Below are 24,356 nucleotides of genomic sequence, written 5' to 3' on the forward strand. Positions count from 1 at the left end.
TGAGTAGCACCTTTGATGGAATTATTGATAGCCTTGATTAAATATTTTGCTGTATTGATTGTGATGAAAACTTAATTGTGATGATCAGATATTACTGGCTTCTAATGGGTTCCAATTTTGGTAATTTTAATAAGGCAGAAAGCTGTAGGACATTTGGAGTGAGACTCTCTTGATCATGAAAAAGAAATTTCTTGCTCTGTGGGAGTTCATTAGTCTTTTTTACTAATATTGTCATTTTTATTCTTTTCTTCCTTCTTTCATCAATAAATAATTACTCCATAATGGATATTTTTATTTAGGTTGGAACACATCAAGTAACATTATTGTTGAAACTTATATGTTAACAATTTAAGACTACTAAATTATAAGAAATAGACCTGATAATTTAAAATACATTTATAATTGATACTGGAGATTATTCCACAAATATTCCACTGGAGAAAAATAACCCAATGTTTGATATGTGTTGTGTGTAAACCCTGATGTTCGGGTTTTGACAAAATGGAAAAAAAAGTTCATGAAATTACATAGTCCTTGGTTTTCTGGGGTAAGCTGATTAAAACAAACTGAAGTCAAGTCTTTAACATTTTTGGAGTTGCACACCTTAATTATCCTCTGTGACTTTCTTGTCTGAGTCGTTCTTCCAGTTATAAATAGCCCAGGCTTAGAAGTCCAAATGAACGTGTGTGGCTATTGTCGTTTTATTGCTATGGCAATTCTACAATTAGTTTGAAAGTTCCTGGCAGGCTCCTGGGTGAAGTTTTTGATGTACTGACTTGGAAGTAGAAGAATAAAACCTTTTTCACAGCTGCTGTGTGATTCTGAATAGAGACCCAGCAGCTGCTTTTTTTCCAGTTTTATACTAATTTAGATGTAGACATTATGCTTCAATGAATTGTTGGCAGAAATATCTTCTTATTCTCCTGTCTATCAAAGGAAAACAAATTTAGATTTCAAGTAAATATTGGGGCATGTTGTTTGTGAAAATTCCAGAAAGTAGTGCTAGAACTGAGTTTTCTATCTTGGCGTTTTAAAATTGTAACATCAGGGCACCTTGGTGGCTCAGTCAGTTAAGCCTTTGGCCCAAGTCGTGATGTCAGGGTCTTGGGATCAAGCCCCGAGTCTGGGTCTCTGCTTGGTGGGGAGTCTGCTTCTCTTTCTCCTTACTCTCTCTCTCTCTCTCTCTCTCTCTCTCTCATCTTTAAAAAAAAAAAAATTGAAGTCTCACAAACGAACAATCATTGACCTGCAAAATATCATTAGATTTTTTTTAGTTATTGCAATGTATAGATTTATCCAATTTCTTAAGATTAAAAGAAATTCAGAGGGATTATTGAAAGAATATATTAAATAATAGTACTAGAAAATGATAGTTATATATACATGTAGCTAGTTGGCGATTAACTTTTTTGATAAATGTCATTTTAAAAATGAAATATAATGAAAAAGTATTTGATAAAGTACAACATCCGTTCATGATAAAAACCCTCAACAAAGTAGGGCTAGAGGAAACATACTTCAACATAATAAAGGGCATATATGAAAAGCCCACAGCTAACATCATCCTCAGTGGGGAAAAACTGAGAGCCTTTCCCCTAAGGTCGGGAACAAAAGCAGGATGTCCACTCTCACCACTGTTATTCAACATAGTACTGGAAGTCCTAGCCACAGACAACAACAACAAAAAAAAGTAAAAGATATCAAATTGGCAAGGAAGTAAAACTATCACTATCTGCAGATGACATGATGTCATATATAGAAAACCTGAAGAGTTCCATCAAAAAACTACTAGAACTAATAAATGAATTCAGTAAAGTAGCAGGATACAAAATCCATCTACAGAAATCTGTTCCATTTCTATACATCAATAATGTAGTAGCAGAAAGAAAAATTATGGAATGGGATCCATGTACAATTGCACCCATAAAATAATAAGATACCTAGGAATAAACCTAACCAAAGAGGTGAAAGACCTGTGCCCATAGCTATAAAACACTGATGAAAGAAATTGAAGATCACACAAAGAACTGGAAAGACATTGCATGCTCATGGATTAGAAGAACAAATGTTAAAATGTCTATACTACCCAAAGCAATATACACATTTAAAGTAATTCTTATGAAAATAAAAACAGTATTTTTCACAGAACAATCCTAAAATTTGTATGGAACCATAGAAGACCCTGAATAACCAAAGCAACCATAAGTAGAAAAGCAAAGTTAAAGACATCACAATTACAGACTTCAACTTATAAAGCTGTACTCGTCAAAACAGTATGATACTGGTACAAAAAGACACAGGGTCACCTGGGTGGCTCAGTGGTTGAGCATCTGCCCTTGGCTCAGGTCTTGATCCTGGGGTCCTGGGATCGAGTCCCACGTCCGGCTCCCTGCATGGAGCCTGCTTCTCCCTCTGCCTTGTCTCTGCCTCCCTCTCAGTGTCTCTCATGAATAAATAAATAAAATCTTTACCACCACCCCCCCCCAAAAGACACTGATCAATAGGACTAAATAGGAAATCCAGAAATAAACCCATGACTTTATGGTCACTTTATCTTTGACAAAGCGGGACTGAATATCCAATAGGTAAAAGGTAGTCTCTTTAACAAATGATGTTGGGAAAACTGGACAGCAACATGCAAAAGAATGAAACTGGATCATTTTCTTATGCCATACACAAAAATAAATTCGAAATGGATTAAAGACCTACCTGAGACCTGAAACCATAAAAACCTAGAGGAGAGCACAGGCAGTAATTTCTCTGACATCGACCATGACAACTTTTTTTCTAATTAGGGCCCTTAAGGCAAGGGAAACAAAAATAAAGTATTGGGACTACATCAAAATAAAAAAGCTTCTGCTCAGTGAAGGAGACAATCAATAAAACTAAAAGGCAACCTACAGAGTGGGAGAAGATATTTGCAAATGACATATTTGATAAGGAGTATCTAAAATATATAAAGAATGCAACTCAACACCTCAGAAACAAATAATCCAATTAAAACATAGAAGATATCCACATGGCCAACAGACACATCTAAAGATGCTCATCATTGGTTATCAAGGAAATGCAAATAAAAACTAAAATGAAATATCACCTAACACTGTCAGAATGGCTAAAATCAACACCAGAAACAACAGGTGTTGATGAGGATATTGAGAAAGGGAATCCTCATGCATTATTGGTAGGAATGAAAACTGGTGCAGCTGTGGAAAATAGTATGGAGGTTCCTCAAAAAGTTAAAAATAAAACTACCTAAGATCCAGCAATTACACTACAGAGAATTTACCTAAAGAATACAAAAACACTCATTCAAAGGGATGCATGCATCCCTTATGTTTATAGCAGCATTATTTACAGCAGCCAAATTGTGGAAGCAGACCAAGTGTCCATTGATAGATGGACAAGGAAGAGGTGATTGATATGTATACGTATACATACACGCATGTATATTTATTTATCAGTCATACAATGGAATATTCAGCCATAAAAAATTAAATTTTGCCATCTGCAATAAGGTGAGTGAAGCTAGAAAGTTTAATGTTAAGTGAAATAAGTCAGAGAAAGACAATGATTTCGTTCGTATGCAGAATTTAGGAAACAGAACAAATGAGCAGAGGGAAAAAAAAAGACAAACCAAAAAACAAATGCATAACAATAGGAGCAAAACTGATGGTTGCCAGGAGGGAGATGGGTGAAGGGATGGGTGAAATAAGTGATGGGGATTAAGGAGTGTACTTGTCATGATCAGCACCAGGTGGTTTTTTTTTTTTTTTTAAGGAGCTATAATGCCTTCTTACTCTTGAATCACCAAATTCTCTATAGCGTAATTGTTAGTGTTACCCTCAAAAATTTTAGGAAAATTTTTTCTTAGGGCTATTTTTTTTTTCCCTAACAGCTTAGTACTTTTTTTTTATACATGGAAACCAAGTGTAAATTTTTTCTAGGAATGTGAGAGATTATGGAGTGAAATTTAATTTAGCCATTGGTTTCTATTCTGAAAGTACCCCTAAGATATTTGGGTTGACTTTCTAATTTTATTTTTAGTTACAAATGTCTTTTCAACTGTTTCTGAAAATCCTCAAATAAATAGAATCAGATAGCCCTTTCCCCCCCTTTGTTATTTATGTCACCTCTGTGTTCACAACCCATGGATCTTTTTCTTTTTGAAGGTACAAAAAAAACAAACAAAACAAAACAAAACAAAAAACAAACAGGAAACTGGTTTTTGTGAATCTGTTCTATAGTAATCTCATTTTCTGGTCATGGCACTACCCTCTACTATTGGTTAGAGTAGGTTAAGTTGAAAATTTGTAGATTTTCTAATTATAAAACCATAAACTATCAAAACCACCTCTTCTAAAAACTTTATAGGTTTGCTTTTGTTATATGTTTCTCTTTGTATGTTTTCTCTTTAACTCAGCTTGAGTTGATTTTTATATATAGTGAGAGTAGGACTCAAGTTCATTTTATAACATGTTGATACCCACTTGTCTTACTGTGATTTATTAACAGGTCCATCTTGTGGCACCTGGATGGCTCAGTTGGTTGGGCATCTACCTTGGGCTTAGGTCATGATCCCAGGGTCCTGGGATTAATCAGAGCCCCATGTCTGGCTCCCTGCTCAGCGGGGAGCCTGCTTCACCCTCTCCCTCTGCTGCTCCCTTTGCTGTGCACTCTCTTTCTTGCTCTCCGGTAAATACATCAAATCTTACAAAAATAAAAGGTCCATATTTTCCTCTTGATACCTTCTCTGCTATATGTAAAGTGTTGATATACAGGTGTGACTCTTTCTTGGTGTTCTGTTTTGTTGCTCTGTGTACTCTATGGTTGGTTGTAATAGCATAAAAACAAGTCTTAATACATAGGAGGACAAATCGTCCTTTATTTTTTGTCAAGAGTAATAACTATTCTTGGTCCCTTGAACTGATCAAAGAGTAGCTTATAAATTTCCATTTTATTTTCAGCTTATTAAATTAAAAAAAACAAACCTGGTTTGTTGGGATTTTGATTTATCTTCTGGGGAATCTGTGTATCAATTTGGAAGGAACTAGCACTTTTATAATATTGAATTTTCTAATCAATGAACATGGGTTCTCCATCAATAGATATATTCTTTAATGTTGTAAAAATAAAATCTTTCAGGCAGCCTGGGTAACTCAGTGGTTTAGTGCCACCTTCAGCCCAGGGCCTGATCCTGGAGACCCGGAATCGAGTCCCACGTCAGGCTCCCTGCATGGAGCCTGCTTCTCCCTCTGCCTGCATCTTTGCCTCTCTCTCTCTGTCTCTCATGAATAAATAATAAAAATAAAATCTTTAAAAAAAATAAAATCTTTCGATTGTCCCCTTAAAATTGCTTTTTCTAAATACTAGAATACTTAAATACTAGATACTTCATATTTTTGGTGCTCTTAGTGATGTGATTTAAAATTTTATTTTCAAGCTATTAGTATGTGAATATATATTAGATTTTTGTGTATTTTTTTAAAAAATCAAGTGATGTTAAACTCATTTATTACAATAGTGTATCTGAAATACACTGGTCTTTAAAAAAATACACAATTATATTTGTGAATAATGCTTTTTTTCCTTCTAAATGTTACACATATTTTCTTATCTAACTGCATTGCCTAGAATCTCTAATCTTGAATAGAAGTCTTCCCAAATTCAGATAAAATGGTTTATTCTTGCTAAGTGTCATACTTGGTATAGATTTTTTTTGTCTTTACCCTTTATCAAGTTAACATCCTTATTTTTAGTTTTCCTTTTTATTTTTAATTTTTAATGGATGTTAAATTTTATCTTACACATTTTCTTTTTTTTTTTTAAGATTTTATTTATTTATTCATGAGAATACAGAGAGGAGAGAGAGAGAGGCAGAGACATAGGCAGAGGGAGAAGCAGGCTCCATGCAGGGAGCCTGACATGGGACTTGATCCTGGGTCTTCAGGATCACGCCCTGGGCTGAAGGCGGCACTAAACCGCTGAGCCACCCGGGCTGCCCTGATACATTTTCTATACTGATAAACATACCTTCTTTTGATACCTTATTAAAGTAAATACATTAATTGATACTGCAATGGGAGGATAATCTCATGTTTCTGAGATATCATGATGCATTTTTATACAGTGCTGAATTGCTAGATTTTGTTATGTATTTTTAGGATTTTTTTCCATTTTCACGTTTGTGGTATATGACTTGTGCTGGCCTTTTTAAGTTTGAACATGTCAGGTACTGTGAAAGATGTTTTATCCTGCTTGAAAGCTAAAAGTTAATCTTTCATAGTTTCATGGATTCTCATAGAAGACACAAGATTCCTGGGGCAGAGATGAAGGGTAGCGTTTTATGCCCAACAGCACCCAAAGAATCACCATTTTCACACCTGTTCCTTGAGCCCCAGTTCCCACATGGTGCTGTGAAGACTAGATACCATTTCACACACAGTGGATTATGATATAGAAGAGGATCCCTGAGCTTAGGGAATCCAAACTTTGTAATGGACAGTTAGCATACCTGCTTTTTGCTCTGGAGGGAGATACTTATCTTTATTTTCAGGACTGTCTCCAAAACTACCCTTTTCTCTGAAGGGATACACTGTTTGTTTCTCTTTCACTCTATTAGTTTGCTATACTAAATATTCTTGAAAAGATACTATGAAACAAGACCAGTCAGTGCCTACTTGTAAGACATGCAGAAGCACAGGGTATTTCTGAATTGTCTTTTAATACAGCAAAGGTTATTCTAGCCCATTAAATTAGTTACCAAATACTGGCTTTTTGTTTAATACTGCCTTTTTCTAATATTATGGAATAGTTTGTGTAAAAATGGAGTTCTTAGTTTCTTGAAAGTGTGTTGGAACTAACTAAAGCCATCTAGATTTGAAGTTGTTTTTGGGGGAATAGTTTTGACCATCTTTCCAATGTCCTTAGTGTTTGTAGGTTATAATGGTTGTAATAGGACTATTCAGGTAGTACTTCCTGAATAAATTCTCTTCCTGGGAATGTGTTCATCTAAGTTTTCAAATTTATAGGAATAATGTTTATCGTGTCTTCTTTATGCATCTAGTTTTTTTAGGTATATGTTACTTTTTCATTCTTGATGTTGGTTTTTTTTTGGTCAGTTTTTCCAGATATTTGTGAAAAGTAGTATTTTAAAAGAACCAACTTATTTGGCCAGTTTGGAAGTTAGATTTTGTTGGCATATTTTCTTTGGTAGTTGCCATTGAAATCTTACTCATATTTAACATAACAAAGTCTGACATTACAAAATGTTTTTATTTTCCTTCTGAATAATACAAACAAATTACAGCACAATAGCTCCCCTTTACTTTCCAACTTTAATTCTATTGTCGTGTATTTTGATTTTCTTCTTGAGTTTGCATTTATATATCCCAAGATATTGCTGGTGGATTTTTGTTTAGTTTTAGTTTTTAGGTTTTCCTATGTATTTATCACTTTCTGTGTTTTTCTTTGCATCTTTATTCTTATTGCATCATCCATTTGGGATCACTTTTTATCTGAAATTCTGTGATACTGTGATTTTTAGGAAATAATATATTTGGTCTCTGTCCACAGTTTTTGGCTCACAGTTCCTAAAACCCTTGGAGTTTTCTAAGGGCAGAGAGCGATGTAGGTGACTTGTTAAAAACTTGAGGATGGGGGCTGGTTGCTATGTTAGAAGGTTGGAACTTTCAGTCCCATCCTCTGCCCTCAGGGGGAAGAAGAGGGCCTGGAGGTTGAGGTCTTTGAAACTTCCATTAAACCTTAAAAGGGATGGGATTTGGAAAGCTTCCCTGTTGGTGAGCAAGTGGAGATTCAGGAAGAGTGGTATGCTAAGAGGACATGGAAGTTCAGTGCCCATTCCCATGTGCCTTCTCTGTGCATCTCTTCCATCTGACTATTCCGGAGTTTTATTTCTTTGTAACAAACCAATGATCTAGTAAATAGAGTTGACCCTCCAACAACATGGGCTCTACTGTAGCAGAGGTGCAAGGTGCAAGAACATCTGGATCCAGGGGTCCCTTACAGACCGGCAGCCACCTGGTGCTGACAAAATCAAAAGGAGGAGAAATGAGTGGTGGTGAAACAAGAGAGGGATTTATTTCTGTGAGGCCAACACCAGTAAGACAGTGGACTAGCGTCTCAAACACTGTCTTCAAAATGCCTCCAGGTTTATATAAGAAAAATGTAGGACAAAGGGCAGTTGGTTCTGTGCAGGTGAGCAGAGAAGGTCAAATTGATCATTGTCTTGGGGTCTGTTATGCTGGGTCTTGCTGCCTGAGGGCAGCCCTTAGGGCTTGGGGGATATTTTCTCTTCCCTTCAAGAGATGGTTTGCCCACGGGGTCTTTTGCCTGTATTAAGAGAAAAGCTGGAAAGAAGAACTTCTACAATTTCTAATAAAAATGGAGGAAGTTAAGTCTTCTTTCAGGGCTATAAAGGTGTTTTCTCTTATTTATGATTTTCTTAATAACTTTTTCATTAGCTTCTTTAATTATAAAAATAAAGTATATAGTACATGTAACTGCATTCAGTAGTAAGGTGACTGATGTCAGCCTTCTGTGACCATCTCAAGTGACCTCAGAGAGATCTCAGAAACTGGAAGAACTGGAAAATGAATTAATTGCAGGCAGGCAATAGTGTGATCAATCAGATATGATAGAAACAGTGCATTAAGGTGACCTCAGGGTCTTTCATGTGTCTATGTGGAAATCTTAAACTAAACCTTAATGTTTTACAACTAAAAAATCATGTCTTGTAATGTGTAAGTATTTGGAGAACTGCTTGTAAAACATACCCTTTTTTTTTGTTTAATACCCTGTAAGCTAACAAGCTTCAGGGCAGGTCTTCAGAACAATCTGAAATACTGTCTCCTGGGCCATAGTCCTCAGTAAGAACGAATGAAGCATTTACTAACCTACTTTGGGGTTGACTTTTTTCAGTTAACATACAAAATATGTGTTAATTGATTGTGTATGTTATGCTAAGGCCTCTGGTTAACAGTAGCCTAATAGTAGTTAAGTTTTGGGGGTCCCTGGGTGGCTCAGCGGTTTAGCGCCTGCCTTTGGCCCAGGGTGCGATCCTGGAGTCCCAGGATCGAGTTCCACGTCGGGCTCCCGGCATGGAGCCTGCTTCTCCCTCCTCCTGTGTCTCTGCCTCTCTCTCTGTTGAATACCATGCTCATGCTATCTCTGGGTAGATGGTATCTGAATTCAGTTGAATCCTTAAACACCTTGTTGATGTCCAAGAACTGTTTTCTGGTATTAGGAGGGTCCCCTCACCCCAACACATTGCAATTGGATCCAGAAACCCAAAATAGGCTTTTAGAATTTACGTACTTTGGAATTTTGTTTTTTGTTTTTTTTGAAGGAGACTTTTTTGAATTGGAAAACTAAATTGATAGTTATTTTTTTATCAGTGCAATGAAGGTACCATTTTATTGTTCTCTGAGCCCCATTGTTGCTGGCAAGAAGTCAGCTATCATTTAACAGAGGAATTCTAACAGCAATTAGAAGATTGGAGATGGCCAAAATACAGTGGCTATTTCTTCCTACTTTTGTATTTTCAAAGAAACTACTTGTTTCTTCTTTCTTCTTTTCTTTGTGACCCCCTCACATAAATATGAAGATAAACACAAGCCTAAAGTTGGGATATACCTGAAAAAAGGAAACCTCAGGATTTTTTTTTAAGATTTTATTTATTTATTCATGAGAGAGAGAGAGAGAGAGGCGCGCAGAGACACAGGCAGAGGGAGAAGCAGGCTCCACGCAGGAAGCCCGATGTGGGACTCGATTCCGGGACTCCAGGATCATGCCCTGAGCCAAAGACAGGCACTAAACTGCTGGGCCACCCAGGATTTAGGGATCCTTTCAAACTTGACTAGTGACATGTTAAGAGAAGGACATTTTTAATTTTTTGCATTTAAAGCTACCTATTTGAGTGTTCATCAAGTTGAAAATAGCCCTTTGAAAATGAATATAAATGATTTTTAACTGTATCTCTACCATCTATTATTTGTCATCTATTCATCATCCTCCCACATCTGTCTGTCATCTGCCTTTCTGCCTACTGTCTCCTTCTGAATAGGAAATTGACTTCATATAAATAAAAGCCTGTTAAAATATGCCATTGGCATACTTGCAGATAGAGATTTTGCAAAATACTATTCAAAAAGAATAAGACAATGAGCTGGATATTTTTACAATTTAATTATTAAGGTAAAATGGGAGTAGCAGCAGTGATAAATGTCACTTTACCTCGTCATTTGTTAAAGAATTGGAAATCACTACTTTTATTCTGGCTGTGTCAATGTCTCAAAGCTGCTGGAGCAGAAATACGAGATAATGCCAGCTAATTTGTGCCAAAGCCAGGCTTCGTTGACTGAATCAGAGCCACCACTAGATCTACAAGTAGAGTGAAATCATGTTTATAAGCTATAGAGAGCAATACAGGGGTTCATTTAAACATCTCTTTCTAAAGCCAGCTTAAGAGGGATGATAGTACCTTTTTCATAAGCATCCATGTCGTTCATTATTTGTTATATCACTTGGAGCCTAAGAGTGTTACTAAGCCACAGTTATGACATTTTGCTTATCACCTTTCATAAATGTTAAGGATCCCTATATTCTTTTTAGACCCTACAAGAAAAAAGAAACAGAATTGCATAGTGTTGATAAATGTTTCTGGTGTCTGCCAGTTCCAAGAATCAGCTAAACAACCATTGAATTATGTATCCATTCTTGATGTATACTAAAGAACAAAATAGAAAGTTTGTTACGTCTATTAAAAAAGTTTATTCTAGAGAGAACCTAAAAATCATTCATGTCTTTCACTCCAGTCCCTTTTATCATTAATGAGATTTAGCTTTCCTAAAGCCAGATGATACAGAACTAAGAGCAAACTTTTCCATTTCAAAAGCATCTTGGGGGATCCCTGGGTGGCGCAGCGGTTTAGCGCCTGCTTTTGGCCCAGGGCGCAATCCTGGAGACCCGGGATCGAATCCCACGTCAGGCTCCTGGTGCATGGAGCCTGCTTCTCCCTCTGCCTATGTCTCTGCCTCTCTCTCTCTCTCTCTCTCTCTCTCTCTCTCTCTCTGTGACTATCATAAATAAATAAAAATTAAAAAAAAAACAAAAAAACAAAAGTATCTTGGATGATAAGTGCAAAAAATGTACAAGTAGAACACAATTCCCCATTTTGTAGTAATGGGTAATTCCCTCTTATTAAGGCAGTGAAAGCTAACTTGGCTATGTTCCTCATCAAACAGCTAAATATTTATTGCAGATAGTTTTCCATGATTACCGGGGATTATTAGTGAAGAATCTGGGAAAGTAGGTTGTATCATTGTTTGTAGATCTTAAAAAATGTACCTTTTTCCTCCACATTTTTACTTTAAGATTTTATTACTTATATTGTTTTTTAAAATGTAAGCAACATAGGGATTTTCATATAGATGGAAAGATAATACTGACAAGGCTGGGAGAGAAAATATCTATTGATGGGTGCCGTACATGATTTTTACCACTTTAAAAAACCTCAAAGGGCTAGGGTCATTTAGTGTAATTTTTAGAGACACAGGAAGTCATTAATAGAGATTTTTGGTAATGAAGATGGACATTTACTTTCTCTACAAATAAAAAGCAGAAATTTTTATTTAATAATTATTCAGGCATAATGTTTTAAACCAAGTAAAATGTTGAGCTAATTGCTACCAAAAGCTGAAACAGAAAAGACCAGTTAAAACTTTGAAGTGGTTATTAGACAAGCCAAGAAACTCTATCTGTGCAGCTCAAGAATTGTTACTTAGAACTGGAAAAAGGAGTCATCACAAGATGGGTTGAGTGAATACTCAGTGGTACAGCTTTCAGCTAGATCCCCCCCGGCCCTCCCCCCCCCCCCCCCCCCCCCCCCCGACTAAAGGAGCAGATGCTCTGAGTCGTTTTTCCTGAAACTTCCCTATCTTTAAGATTTTTGTTGTTAATCTTAGGGTTGGTTTGGAGGTTGTTTCAAAAATAGTAAATGGGTGTTTTATCTTAGATATTTTGTACTTGAGAATGTCTTTCACATTTTCATGCCTGAAAGACAATTTGGCAAGATAGAAGATACTTGGATCACAATATTTCCCCCTTAAATATGTGCAGTTGTTACTTTGTGGCATTTTATATTGTCTGGTTTTTAATACTTGGTGGGGCACTGTTTTTTTTCTTTCTGCTCTGTCTGAAAAAAAAAATTTCATCAGTTTTTGCTAACTTTACAAATCAGAAAATTTCCCAGGATGTATTTTGCTGTTGCTACCTACCTGTGGGGCTGTTTATTTCTTTTATAATGGTTTGTCTTTCAACAATGTCTTATCATTTTAATTTCCTTTCCATTCTTGGAGACCATTTCAAATTGATGTTCCACACTGATTCAGATTTCACACAGCTTCATTTCTGTTATTTACTGCCTCCAATATGGTGTTTACTTCTGTAATTATTTACATATTCTATTAATTTTTTAGTGCTCTTGGCAATCCTTTATGCTACCCATTTCCTGTTTAATTTTATTCTGTTGTCTTCATTTAAGCTGATTCCCTCTTCATGGCTCTCTGTTCCTGTCTTTTAGGCAAGGCCAGACCTTATATTCGAAGAATGGATTAAAAATTTGCTACCTTAATATTTCCTCTAATAATTCGTTCTATTTTACTTCTCAACACTTTATATCTGTTGCATGAATATTTCCACAACCAGATTCTAGCGCCCTGGGCTTATCTTCCTCTGTACACATTTCTTGTGTATTTTCTCTATGCCTATTCAATTACAATCTACATTCAGGTGATTCACAGCCGTTAGCTGCTGTTAGGTCCACGTTGTTTGTTGTACTAGAACATTTACCTCTAGATGTCACATAGAGCTAAATATGACAAAGCACCACTTAAGTTCCTGTTTGCTAAATTCACTGCCTCAAGGAAAACATATTGATTTCTTATTAACCTTTGTGTATTCCATTTGTCGGGTGTAAAAGCATACTGCTTCCACTTTTGTTAGCATTTCATATAGTTATCTTTCTGTTAGAACCTCTACTGTTTCAGGAAATTTCTTACCTAAATAAATAAAATTCTTACATATGTATTAATTTCTTTATTTGCCATCTCTCTCCACTCTCCCCATCAAGAAATTCTTTCCTTCTCTGTTCTTTTCCTGCCCTCTTTAATGTGTGTTCTAGGAACACTTCTTTCTTTCTTCTCTTTATCTGAATACTGGAATATTAATACTATTACTTAAAATGATCTTGTGCTGTAAGGGTGGCAAACCAGTATTTGATTGTTGTATAGAGCTGCACAGGGATGTTTTCTTTTTGGCCTACAGAGTATGTTGTATCTTCTATGTCTCATTCATTTAGCTTCTATGTGTATCATACCTGAATTGCTTCTGTCAGGAGTTTGAGGCCCTTTTTTGAGAAAAGAATAAAGGAAAATGTTTGCAATGATTTAAAGCTAGAATTATGGAAAAAGTACTGCAAGTTATAACCAAATTTTAGTAGTTGGGAGTTGTGATTAGAGTTGATTTTTATTTACCTAACTTCTTAACTGTGACTTCCAAATTTTCCCTGATGAATAATGTATTTAGTTTAAAACCTGTCAGTTAACTGTAACTTAAAAGGATATGGTTTTGTAAAAAAAAAATAAATAAATAAAGTATAAATAAAAGGATATGGTTTTGTATATGCATCCCAAAATACTAATGAAGTATTAAGCCAAGGTCTGTGCTTGACAGGCAAATTTATAGTACAGAAGATATGTGAGTTATGATCATTCCATTAAAGGGGTTGTGGTTGGGCTTGGAGAAACAATGTGATACAGACTTTACTGACTGCGATGTTACCAGTAAACAGGAATATGAGGAGATAAATATTCTATTTTCAAATAATATGAAGGGAGAGGTCATTTAGGTTGTTAAAGACTACACTGCATTTAAATGATGGTGACATGTTTATAATGCCTTGTGAAGAGCTTTTTAACACTATAGAGCAGTAATACTGCTCCTTATCCCCATAGATAAAATTTCACCCATAACCTGGCTCCTCTTTTACAGACATTTTGTGTTGCGTATATATTTTCATTACTTTGGGGCTTATTGCTCTTTGAAGTTACCCAGCAGTGTTTGTAAAAGTCTTAAGTCTTGTTAGAAAAAGAACAAAACTGGGATCGCTGGGTGGCGCAGTGGTTTGGCGCTTGCCTTTGGCCCAGGGTGCGATCCTGGAGACCTGGGATCAAATCCCACATCAGGCTCCCGGTGCATGGAGCCTGCTTCTCCCTCTGCCTATGTCTCTGCCTCTCTCTCTCTCTCTCTCTGTGACTATCATAAATAAATAAAAATTAAAAAAAAAATAAAAAAAAAAAGAAAAAGAACAAAACTGAATTCTGTCTTAATAACCTGGTAACTGTATATTGACTCTTCAGAAGAATGCAGACACAGTCCTAGGCAGGACAGTTCCACTGAAAGAACTTCGTAAGGGACATGTTTTAAGACATTCTCTTTATTCTTATTAAAGTTATTCTTTATAGATCATAGAGCAATGATTTACAAAATGTAATTAGGACATCATAGTCCTTCTTGTTCAAGAAGTATTATTATTGAAAGGTAGCTTCCTGTGCTTCTAAGAAGCTAATTAGTTGCTGCCTGGCTTGTGCCTAGAGGCTTCTGTGGTTCATGGGTATTTACCCATCGCAACAGGATTTTCTAATGCTATTTGTTTATGGAATTATTTATATTTCTGACTCAGGATTTTAAAAGGGCTTCCAGCAGTTTTTGAAAGCCAGCTTCTGCACTCAAGAGCATTTTGTGCTGTTGTTGGCGGATCAGCTTGGCAACGTGAGAGTGTGAACCGGGTTGCACTGTGGTGTCTGAGGTGCAGTTTTCTGGTGGAACTCTGTAAGGACAGACATGATCATGAGTTTTCATTGATTTAGACTTCTTTGTTGATTTTGTAAGAAATTGAACTTTCTAACAATATTCAGGAACAATACTAACATAGATTTTTGTGGTGGCATTTATGCTAATAAGCTGCGAACAGGAGCTTGTACCCCTCCTTGCTTATGCTAATTTCAATTAATCGGTTTCTTGGGTGGACTAGTAAGAATTTGTTCTTTATCAGATGTTTCTTTTGAGTAGTGTTTGGAACAGGGAATAAGTAAACAGTTCTTCATAGATCTTTCCTAAATTTTATCATTAATACGTCCTAAATATCTTAAATTACATCAATTTATGAAGTACTTAATTTTTAATTTTGGAGATTTTATACAGTGTTACTTAACTGGCCTCCATTGGAACAGTGAGCTTTGTCTAGGGACAAAATTCCATTTGTTTCCCCAAAGTAGAGAAGAGTTTTTAGGGTAGCACCATGTTTAGAAATCCATAGGTTATGACTTGCATGGATGTTTTATTGATAGCAAGGCAAGATAGCCATAGTGAACATGGAGCCTGCTGCTCGCCCTGAACTTAGCCTTCTTTTATAGTTTTCCATTTTCATAAAACAGTTTTATGGGTTTGCACTTGTCTAGCTTGAAATTGCACAGTGAATCACATACGACTGACTAATTAGACTGAGTTCTTTAACATGACATCTGGTGGCAGTAAGTCACAAAGTAGGTGGTGGGGGTCAGGAAAGATCAGACCCTCCTGCCCCTAGAAGTTTACATGTGGTAGAGAAAGTAGTAGTTCCAAGAAGAAAATGTGTCTGAGAAATTTCTAAAGGGTCATATTCTAATCAGAGACATGGCCCTTGCTTCTCAAGTGGCACATAACAGAGATTAGGGGGACCTGAATCTGTGAGGCTCACTTTGATATTAACCTGTTTATATGACTTTCTGAAAATCTCTTGTCTGTCTGTGATGCTGGATTTCTGTACCTTTCCTTGAGGGATAATGAATGAGATATGTCCCATCTTTGAATTGATAGGGTGACCTTACACAAAATGGTGACATACAAAAAGACATGAGAGAACAGCAGAGTATTGAGGTATAAGGTAGATGCTTACAGTTGCTCCTTCTTTCTTCCTCCAGCAGTTCCATAAATACTGGAATTTTTGAGCACTGAGTTCTAGGCATTCTTTTCCTCTTTCGTTTCTGAGTGATATCATCCATTCCCATGGTTTCTGTTTTGTGTACCATCCGCACAGAACTATCTTCTGAGCTTCAGATCCTTGTGTAATTTCCAAACCCCACTGGACCCAGTCTCACTTTGAAGTTGCCTTTTCAATATATACAGTCTAGCAACTAAAAGCACAGGAATAGCAGCAATACTCTGTATTTGTGTCTTGAAGAATATAGTACATAAGTTATAACTCAGGAATATTTCTTAAAATCTCTGTTGTCTACCCCTTTGCCTCCCATCCTACGTTAAGCCTCAGTCCCTTTGTTAAAGGCTCCCATGTTTTCCATACTGACCCTGAACCTCTCATTCACAACTCTCTCCAGTCTTTTTTTTTCCATTTGAACTTCTGCCTGCAAACCAGATTTTGATCCATATTTTCTTCTCCATCCTTTTCTTGGCTAGCAAGATAATGGCTCAAGAACTAGGGTGACAAAGACCAGATTCTCCCTAGGGGATGAGAAAGGAAGGAAAGGTTGGTTATTTTGATGGAGTTACCAGGTGGGAGAAAGGAGGCAAGCTGGAAATGCTCACATGTCAATATTCTGTATTCCTGACACACTCAGCAAGTGTTCTACTTGCTCTCTACTCGTGTGTTTCACAGAGCACCTCTGACTCAACCTGGTTAAAACTTGACCTTATCATCTTCTCCTTCCATACTTGCTGCTTCTCCAGTGTCCTTTATCTTTGTACAAAGTAGCCATCATGCTCCAACTTGCTTATTCTGGACATTTGAACATCATCCTCCAGTTCTTCTCTCATCCTTCATGTTCCATTCCAATTCCCTTTAGCCTAGACACTAAATACTTACTTCTGGAATCTCTCTATTTTACTCATCTCTTACTGTCACTGTAATTGTTGCTCCCCTGTGATTAGTCTTCCATCCTCCAGAGAATGACTCTTTAGAAACATGAATCTGATGGTGCATTTTCTTCCATTATACTATTTAAAGGCTTCTGAATACCAAGTCCTTAACACAAAAGCCTCTTGTATAGGTCTTGTATAGTCAGGTTTGGTCTCTGTCTGTGTCTCCAGAAATAGCACCCCCTTCTTCAACACAATGTGTCTCTTTTTGCCTGAAGGCCTTTGTCTAAGCTGGACTAATTGTCTCAAGTGTGTGTCACCTTCCCCATGCTGTCATTAGGCTCAGGCTTACTCAGTCACCTGATCCTTGCTTAAATATGACCATCTTATCCAAGAACTATCTGATTCATCAAGCTGGGCCAGTCCCTTTGCTATGAGCTCCTATTCTTCACACATCCCCTTTGGTGAGGCCCATCGCATTTGACATCTAATTATTTGTTCAGACACATTTTGCCTGGCAGACGTTAAACTCCAGGAGGACAGAGGACATGACTCTCCTACAGCACTTTGTCCCCAGTGCTTAGCACAGTGCCCAGCTCAGATCAGGTATGCGATGCACACTCACTGATTAATGGATACTCCTTCCATGATTTGGGCTCAGTCTGCCTCTCCTTTCCACACATACTCTGCTTCACACTTACTGTTTACCTCTGAGAAAATCCCTTATCATTTCATATTTTTTAAGGCTATTGCTCTCCTCTGAAGAATTGTCTGCCCAGCCTCTCTGAACTAGCCTCTAATCACTGTCACCATGCAGCACTTGTCTGCATCACAAGGTGGAAGGCAGTGTGTAGCTGCACCCTTACCATGGTATTTTGAAATTATTTATTTGATTGGCTGTTTATGTGGGCAGGATTCGTGTGTAGCTTCTTTTATAACAGAGACCCTATTTTGTTGACTTATGTTCATCCTGATAATGCCAGCACCTAACCAAGTCAGACTGAATCAAAAGAAGTTAGAATGCTTCATAACTAGAGGTATAGTAATCCTGGAAATAATTGCTAACATTATTGACTACTTTCTATATACTAAGCACAATTTTAAGTGCTTTTATTCTACGAACTCAAGTCTCAACTCCTATGAAAGAGAGTTATGTTTATTCTTTCCATTATTTGGATGAGTTGGAGACCTAAAAAGGTTATTTTGTCCTGACTTAATCAGATGGGAGGTGGCAAGGCTAGAATTTAAACCCACTGGTTCTAGAGACTTCCTTCATCTGTGGTGGCCAGTCAGTAGAATCAGGAACTTTGAAAACTGGCCTCTGGAATCCCTCTTACCTGGTTCAAATTCTGGTTCCTCCCCTTATTATCATCTGACCTGGGGTAGGGTCCCTCTTTGCAAAGTGGGGATAGTTATATCTCCTCTATAGGGATGTTCTGACGATTCAGTAATCAATGCCTGTGAAGTGTCAGATGTAGGCAGTTGTAACGCTGTTAAGTCAGTGTGAGCACTCATTTGACAGATCTTTGGGGGTTCTTTCCAATTCTAAATCCAATGAGTCTGTAATAGTAACAGTTTTTTTCTCTTTGCCATTCCCTGTTACTTTTCAGGGTCCTAGTGTTTATTTTTAATAATTAATCTTTATAAGGCCTGAGGATATCTGTACTATTCTATCAAGTAAAATCTGTGGCTTTGTGACAAGCATGTGCTGCCTGAAACTGCAGTCCCAATTTCCTATGCTTAAATTTTCAGGCTGCGTAACTGAGTAAAGGTGTCTGGGTAAAGAGAGCAATGAATTCCTGTTACAGCCAGACCAAGCAGGAAAAGAAATCCAGACAATTACTGTTGTCTGCTTTTTTGGAAGCTTATTGAGATGTTCTAATTATAAAAGAACTAAAAAGAATATACAATTGATTTGTCAACATTTTCCTCAAATGTTTCCTCTTTCCAAGTTAGATGAAAGCCAATTTAATATTATGTGTTTCTTAAGTTGATTAGCAGTCAGATGGAGACATTCAGCTAGTTAGGTGATGACTTAATTGTAAAGACTATTTTTACTTTGTCTACTAACACATGCTTATTTTATGAAACTCTTAAAATCTGAAGATTCTTTTTAGGTATATTTATGTATTTTGATAGACACTATAGCAGCAAATAATGGTGGAAACCACAGAGTGTATAGTTCTGAGATTTAATGGTCTGACTTGCGTGCAGACTTATTACTAGGAGTTACTCAGTAGTACAGAAGCAGATATATATTAACTTAAATAAATCTTGTCTGTCCATTTGCTTGGGTCAAAGATGGAACCAAGTAAATAAAAATATGGCCAAGCCTATGACTAAAATAGGTGAAATGAGGGACAGTTGTGACATCAGGAGGGAATTCAGCTCACAGAATAAATACCATGAAGTCCAAAACCCTTGGTTGAGGTGGGCATCTCTGACTGCCTAATAAAGAGGGAAGGGTAAAAGTCAGCTATGTGATTTATAGCACCCATAGACACAGACTGGGAAGCACAACTGTTGTAGTTACTGAGACCGGAGACAACTTTCTTGTGTTATCTGGAATGTGGTGAATAGCACCTTCAGCAGCCCTTTGTCCAGAAAATGCAGCAACAGGTTTCTTGGTGCTACTACCTTCAATATAGGGTATTTTTTTGGCATTGTAAAGATTAATTCATTAAAAGCAGTTCCATGTGGTTATCTTATATAACCCATTAATGTTCTCACTTAATCTAGAGACCAATTTATGGTATCTACAGCTAGAATAAGATTACATTTTCTTAGATACTCCTGCTTGATTTTTTTTTTTCATTTAGCCCTTGGCATGTATTGATTAGATACTAGTTTTAAGTTGAATAATTAGACACACCTGGAAATTGAAAGTGCCACTGAGAAGTGAGCTAGATATAGCCAAGAGGACCAAGATTTTCTTTTAAGAAGCAATTTTAGATTAGCCTAAAGTTGCAGGCCATAGAACTGTATTTTCTAAAAACGTAGTGAGCATCATGAGTCCTTGGAGGATTTTTAAAAGACCCATCTTTCATCTCTAGTTTTTTATTTCGTAGTTCTGGGTTGGATGAGGTGAAAACATCTTTATTAAAAAAAAAAAAAAGAAGAAGAAAGAAAAAAGGTTACATAAGAATTAAGTTCTAGAACTACTACCATAGGTTATGCTACATTAATTTGAGGTAGAAACAATTTTAAGCAGCTATAACATAAAGTTATCTCTTTTATGGTTAAGATCATATCTTCTGAAGGACTCTAAATTACCAAAGTATTGTCCATTGTAAGCTACTTCAAAAATCTGTACCTAGCCAATTGAATAGGTTGATTTACTCTATGGATTTCTTATTAGTAGGCCAATAAGAGTTTTGGTCTTTCCATCATTTGGAAATGATGACTTTGAATAGTTAATATGAGTCTGGGACAATTTTTTTTCTTATTGTCTGATTACATTTCCATATAGACTAAAAATACTTTGATAATTATATCCTATCTAGAGAGCATTTTCTTATTTTTAGTCCACAAAAATTATGAAGCATGCTTTATATACATTCTAAAGTTATGTGAGAGCTCTAGAGATAGTTCCATTTGTAGGCTTTCAAGTGATAATATGAAAATAGATATCCATATATGTCTTTACTTATCTGCAGGAGTCAGTAGTTATAAACAAAATATTTAAGTATCTGGTAAACCTTTGCTTAAAGTAGAAAACCAAGGGAGGGCATCCCAGGTGGCTCAGCAGTTTGGCGCCACCTTCAGCCCAGGGTGTGATCCTGGAGACCCCGGATGGAGTCCCACGTTGGGCTCCTTGCATGGAGCCTGGTTCTCCCTCTGCCTGTGTCTCTGCCTCTCTTTCTCTCTCTCTCTCTGTGTCTTTCATGAATAAATAAATTTTTAAAAAATCTAAAAAAAAAGAAAACCAAGGGAGGATGTGTGTGCATGTGTGTGTGTTTGTCTAGCACCATTATTTATAACAACAGAGATCTTGAGTAAATGTCTTCTGTTGACTTTTCCTTGTTTCTTCACAGGCATTGCTTCCATGACAGTGCCCGTGTACATCGCTGAGGTCTCCCCACCCAATTTAAGAGGTCGATTAGTCACCATCAATACCCTCTTCATCACCGGAGGCCAGTTCTTTGCTAGTGTTGTTGATGGAGCCTTCAGTTATCTCCAAAAGGATGGATGGAGGTCTGTAAATTGTTTTTATATTTAATTTTCAAATCATGATTTTAGAGGATGGAAGAAACACTGAGGAATGATAGAAAAAACATAACTGGGTGTTTTGAATTATTATAACTAATTTATAAGTGGATGGCATTCAGCAAAATTGGAAGTGGAAAAGAAACTGATATATTTTTTAACGACAGGTAAGGAACCTACCATTATAAATTGATATTTACAGGTTTTTTAGCATTTAGGTGACATTTCTCACACTGTGTGTAATCTTTGGCAATATTTGTTTAAAAATGAATGCAGTGATAAATATGTATGCAGTTCTTGAATTGTTTCAGTGATTGACAAGGTGTTTATGAACTGCAAATTAACTAACATTCTTTTAGGATTTAAGAGTCTACATTCTGACCTGAATGAAAGAAAACCCACTCTTTAAAGATTTAGCTATATAAAAATATGTTATATGTATAAATTTAAGATACAAAAATTGTTCCTTGATCACTATTTGGCTTATTTTGGATCAAAAGAGATGAGAAAAATGTTTTTAAAACTTTGAAATTTTTTAAAACCAAATATTGGGATCCCTGGATGGCTCAGCAGTTTAGCACCTGCCTTCGGCCCAGGGCGTGATCCTGGAGTCCTGGGATCGAGTCCCACGTCGGGCTCCCTACATGGAGCCTGCTTCTCCCTCTGCCTGTGTTTCTGCCTCTCTCTCTTTCTGTGTCTCTCATGAATAAATAAATAAAATCTTAAAAAAACAAAACAAATATTTTGGAAACTAATCTTATGTTAAAGCTTAAAAATATAATAGGCTCTGGATTTTGATATCATACTTTATAGTAATCAAAACAACAGATTCATGTAACTGTTGAGGAAAATTTGCTAAAAGGTGCAGCAGGTTACACAATATTTTCTAACTTACGTTCTCTTGCCGCCACGTATTACAATAGATGTTTATTGAACATCTCTGTATGGTTGCGGGGATAGAAAATTGAACAAGACAGACTCTAATACTTAGATGCGTGGGGCTTCAGTGTTGAAATGAAATTTTTTTTAATTTTATTTTTTTAATTAATTTTTATTGGTGTTCAATTTACCAACATACAGAAAAACACCCAATGCTCATCCCGTCAAGTGTCCACCTCAGTGCCCGTCACCCATTCCCCTCCAACACCCGCCCTCCTCCCCTTCCACCACCCCTAGTTCGTTTCCCCGAGTTAGGAGTCTTTATGTTCTGTCTCCCTTCCTGATATTTCCCAACATTTCTTTTCCCTTCCTTTATATTCCCTTTCACTATTATTTATATTCCCCAAATGAATGAGAACATACGCTGTTTGTCCTTCTCCGATTGACTTATTTCACTCAGCATAATACCCTCCAGTTCCATCCACGTTGAAGCAAATGGTGGGTATTTGTCGTTTCTAATGGCTGAGGAATATTCCATTGTATACATAAACCACATCTTCTTTATCCATTCATCTTTCGATGGACACCGAGGCTCCTTCCACAGTTTGGCTATTGTGGCCATTGCTGATAGAAACATCGGGGTGCAGGTGACCCGACGTTTCATTGCATCTGAATCTTTGGGGTAAATCCCCAACAGTGTAATTGCTGGGTCGTAGGGCAGGTCTATTTTTAACTCTTTGAGGAACCTCCACACAGTTTTCCAGAGTGGCTGCACCAGTTCGCGTTCCCACCAACAGTGTAAGAGGGTTCCCTTTTCTCCGCATCCTCTCCAACATTTGTTGTTTCCTGCCTTGTTAATTTTCCCCATTCTCACTGGTGTGAGGTGGTATCTCATTGTGGTTTTGATTTGCATTTCCCTGATGGCAAGTGATGCAGAGCATTTTCTCATGTGCGTGTTGGCCATGTCCATGTCTTCCTCTGTGAGATTTCTCTTCATGTCTTTTGCCCATTTCATGATTGGATTGTTTGTTTCTTTGGTGTTGAGTTTAATAAGTTCTTTATAGATTTTGGAAACTAGCCCTTTATCTGATATGTCGTTTGCAAATATCTTCTCCCATTCTGTAGGTTGTCTTTTAGTTTTGTTGACTGTATCCTTTGCTGTGCAAAAGCTTCTTATCTTGATGAAGTCCCAATAGTTCATTTTTGCTTTTGTTTCTTTTGCCTTTGTGGATGTATCTTGCAAGAAGTTACTGTGGCCGAGTTCAAAAAGGGTGTTGCCTGTGTTCTCTTCTATGATTTTGATGGACTCTTGTCTCACATTTAGATCTCTCATCCATTTTGAGTTTATCTTTGTGTATGGTGAAAGAGAGTGGTCCAGTTTCATTCTTCTGCATGTGGATGTCCAATTTTCCCAACACCATTTATTGAAGAGACTGTCTTTCTTCCAATGGATAGTCTTTCCTCCTTTATCGAATATTAGATGACCATACATTTCAGGGTCCACTTCTGGGTTCTCTATTCTGTTCCATTGATCTATGTGTCTATTTTTGTGCCAGTACCACACTGTCTTGATGACCACAGCTTTGTAGTACAACCTGAAATCTGGCATTGTGATGCCCCCAGCTATGGTTTTCTTTTTTAAAATCCCCCTGGCTATTCGGGGTCTTTTCTGATTCCACACAAATCTTAAAATAATTTGTTCTAACTCTCTGAAGAAAGTCCATGGCATTTTGATAGGGATTGCATTAAACGTGTAAATTGCCCTGGGTAACATTGACATTTTTACAATATTAATTCTGCCAATCCATGAGCATGGAATATTTTTCCATCTCTTTGTGTCTTCCTCAATTTCTTTCAGAAGTGTTCTATAGTTTTTAGGGTATAGATCCTTCACCTCTTTGGTTAGGTTTATTCCTAGGTATCTTATGCTTTTGGGTGCAATTGTAAATGGGATTGACTCCTTAATTTCTCTTTCTTCAGTCTCATTGTTAGTGTATAGAAATGCCATTGATTTCTGGGCATTGATTTTGTATCCTGCCACGCTACCAAATTGCTGTATGAGTTCTAGCAATCTTGGGGTGGAGGCTTTTAGGTTTTCTATGTAGAGTATCATGTCATCAGCGAAGAGGGAGAGTTTGACTTCTTCTTTGCCAATTTGAATGCCTTTAATGTCTTTTTGTTGTCTGATTGCTGAGGCGAGGACTTCCAGAACTATGTTGAACAGCAGTGGTGAGAGTGGACATCCCTGTCTTGTTCCTGATCTTAGGGGAAAGGCTCCCAGTGCTTCCCCATTGAGAATGATATTTGCTGTGGGCTTTTCGTAAATGGCTTTTAAGATG

General features: G+C 36.9%; 1 protein-coding gene across 1 annotated transcript in view; it reads left to right on the forward strand.

Annotated features, from left to right (window-relative positions):
- Window positions 1-24,356, forward strand: part of SLC2A13 (solute carrier family 2 member 13) — a 366,627-nt gene that overhangs the window by 32,210 nt on the left and 310,061 nt on the right. The window contains exon 2 of the mRNA XM_072765569.1: window positions 20,967-21,126. Coding sequence (XP_072621670.1) covers window positions 20,967-21,126 — 160 coding nt within the window. The remainder of the gene's footprint in view (window positions 1-20,966; window positions 21,127-24,356) is intronic.

The sequence above is a fragment of the Vulpes vulpes genome, chromosome 8, assembly GCF_048418805.1.
Source record: "Vulpes vulpes isolate BD-2025 chromosome 8, VulVul3, whole genome shotgun sequence".
Taxonomy (NCBI): Eukaryota; Metazoa; Chordata; class Mammalia; order Carnivora; family Canidae; genus Vulpes; species Vulpes vulpes.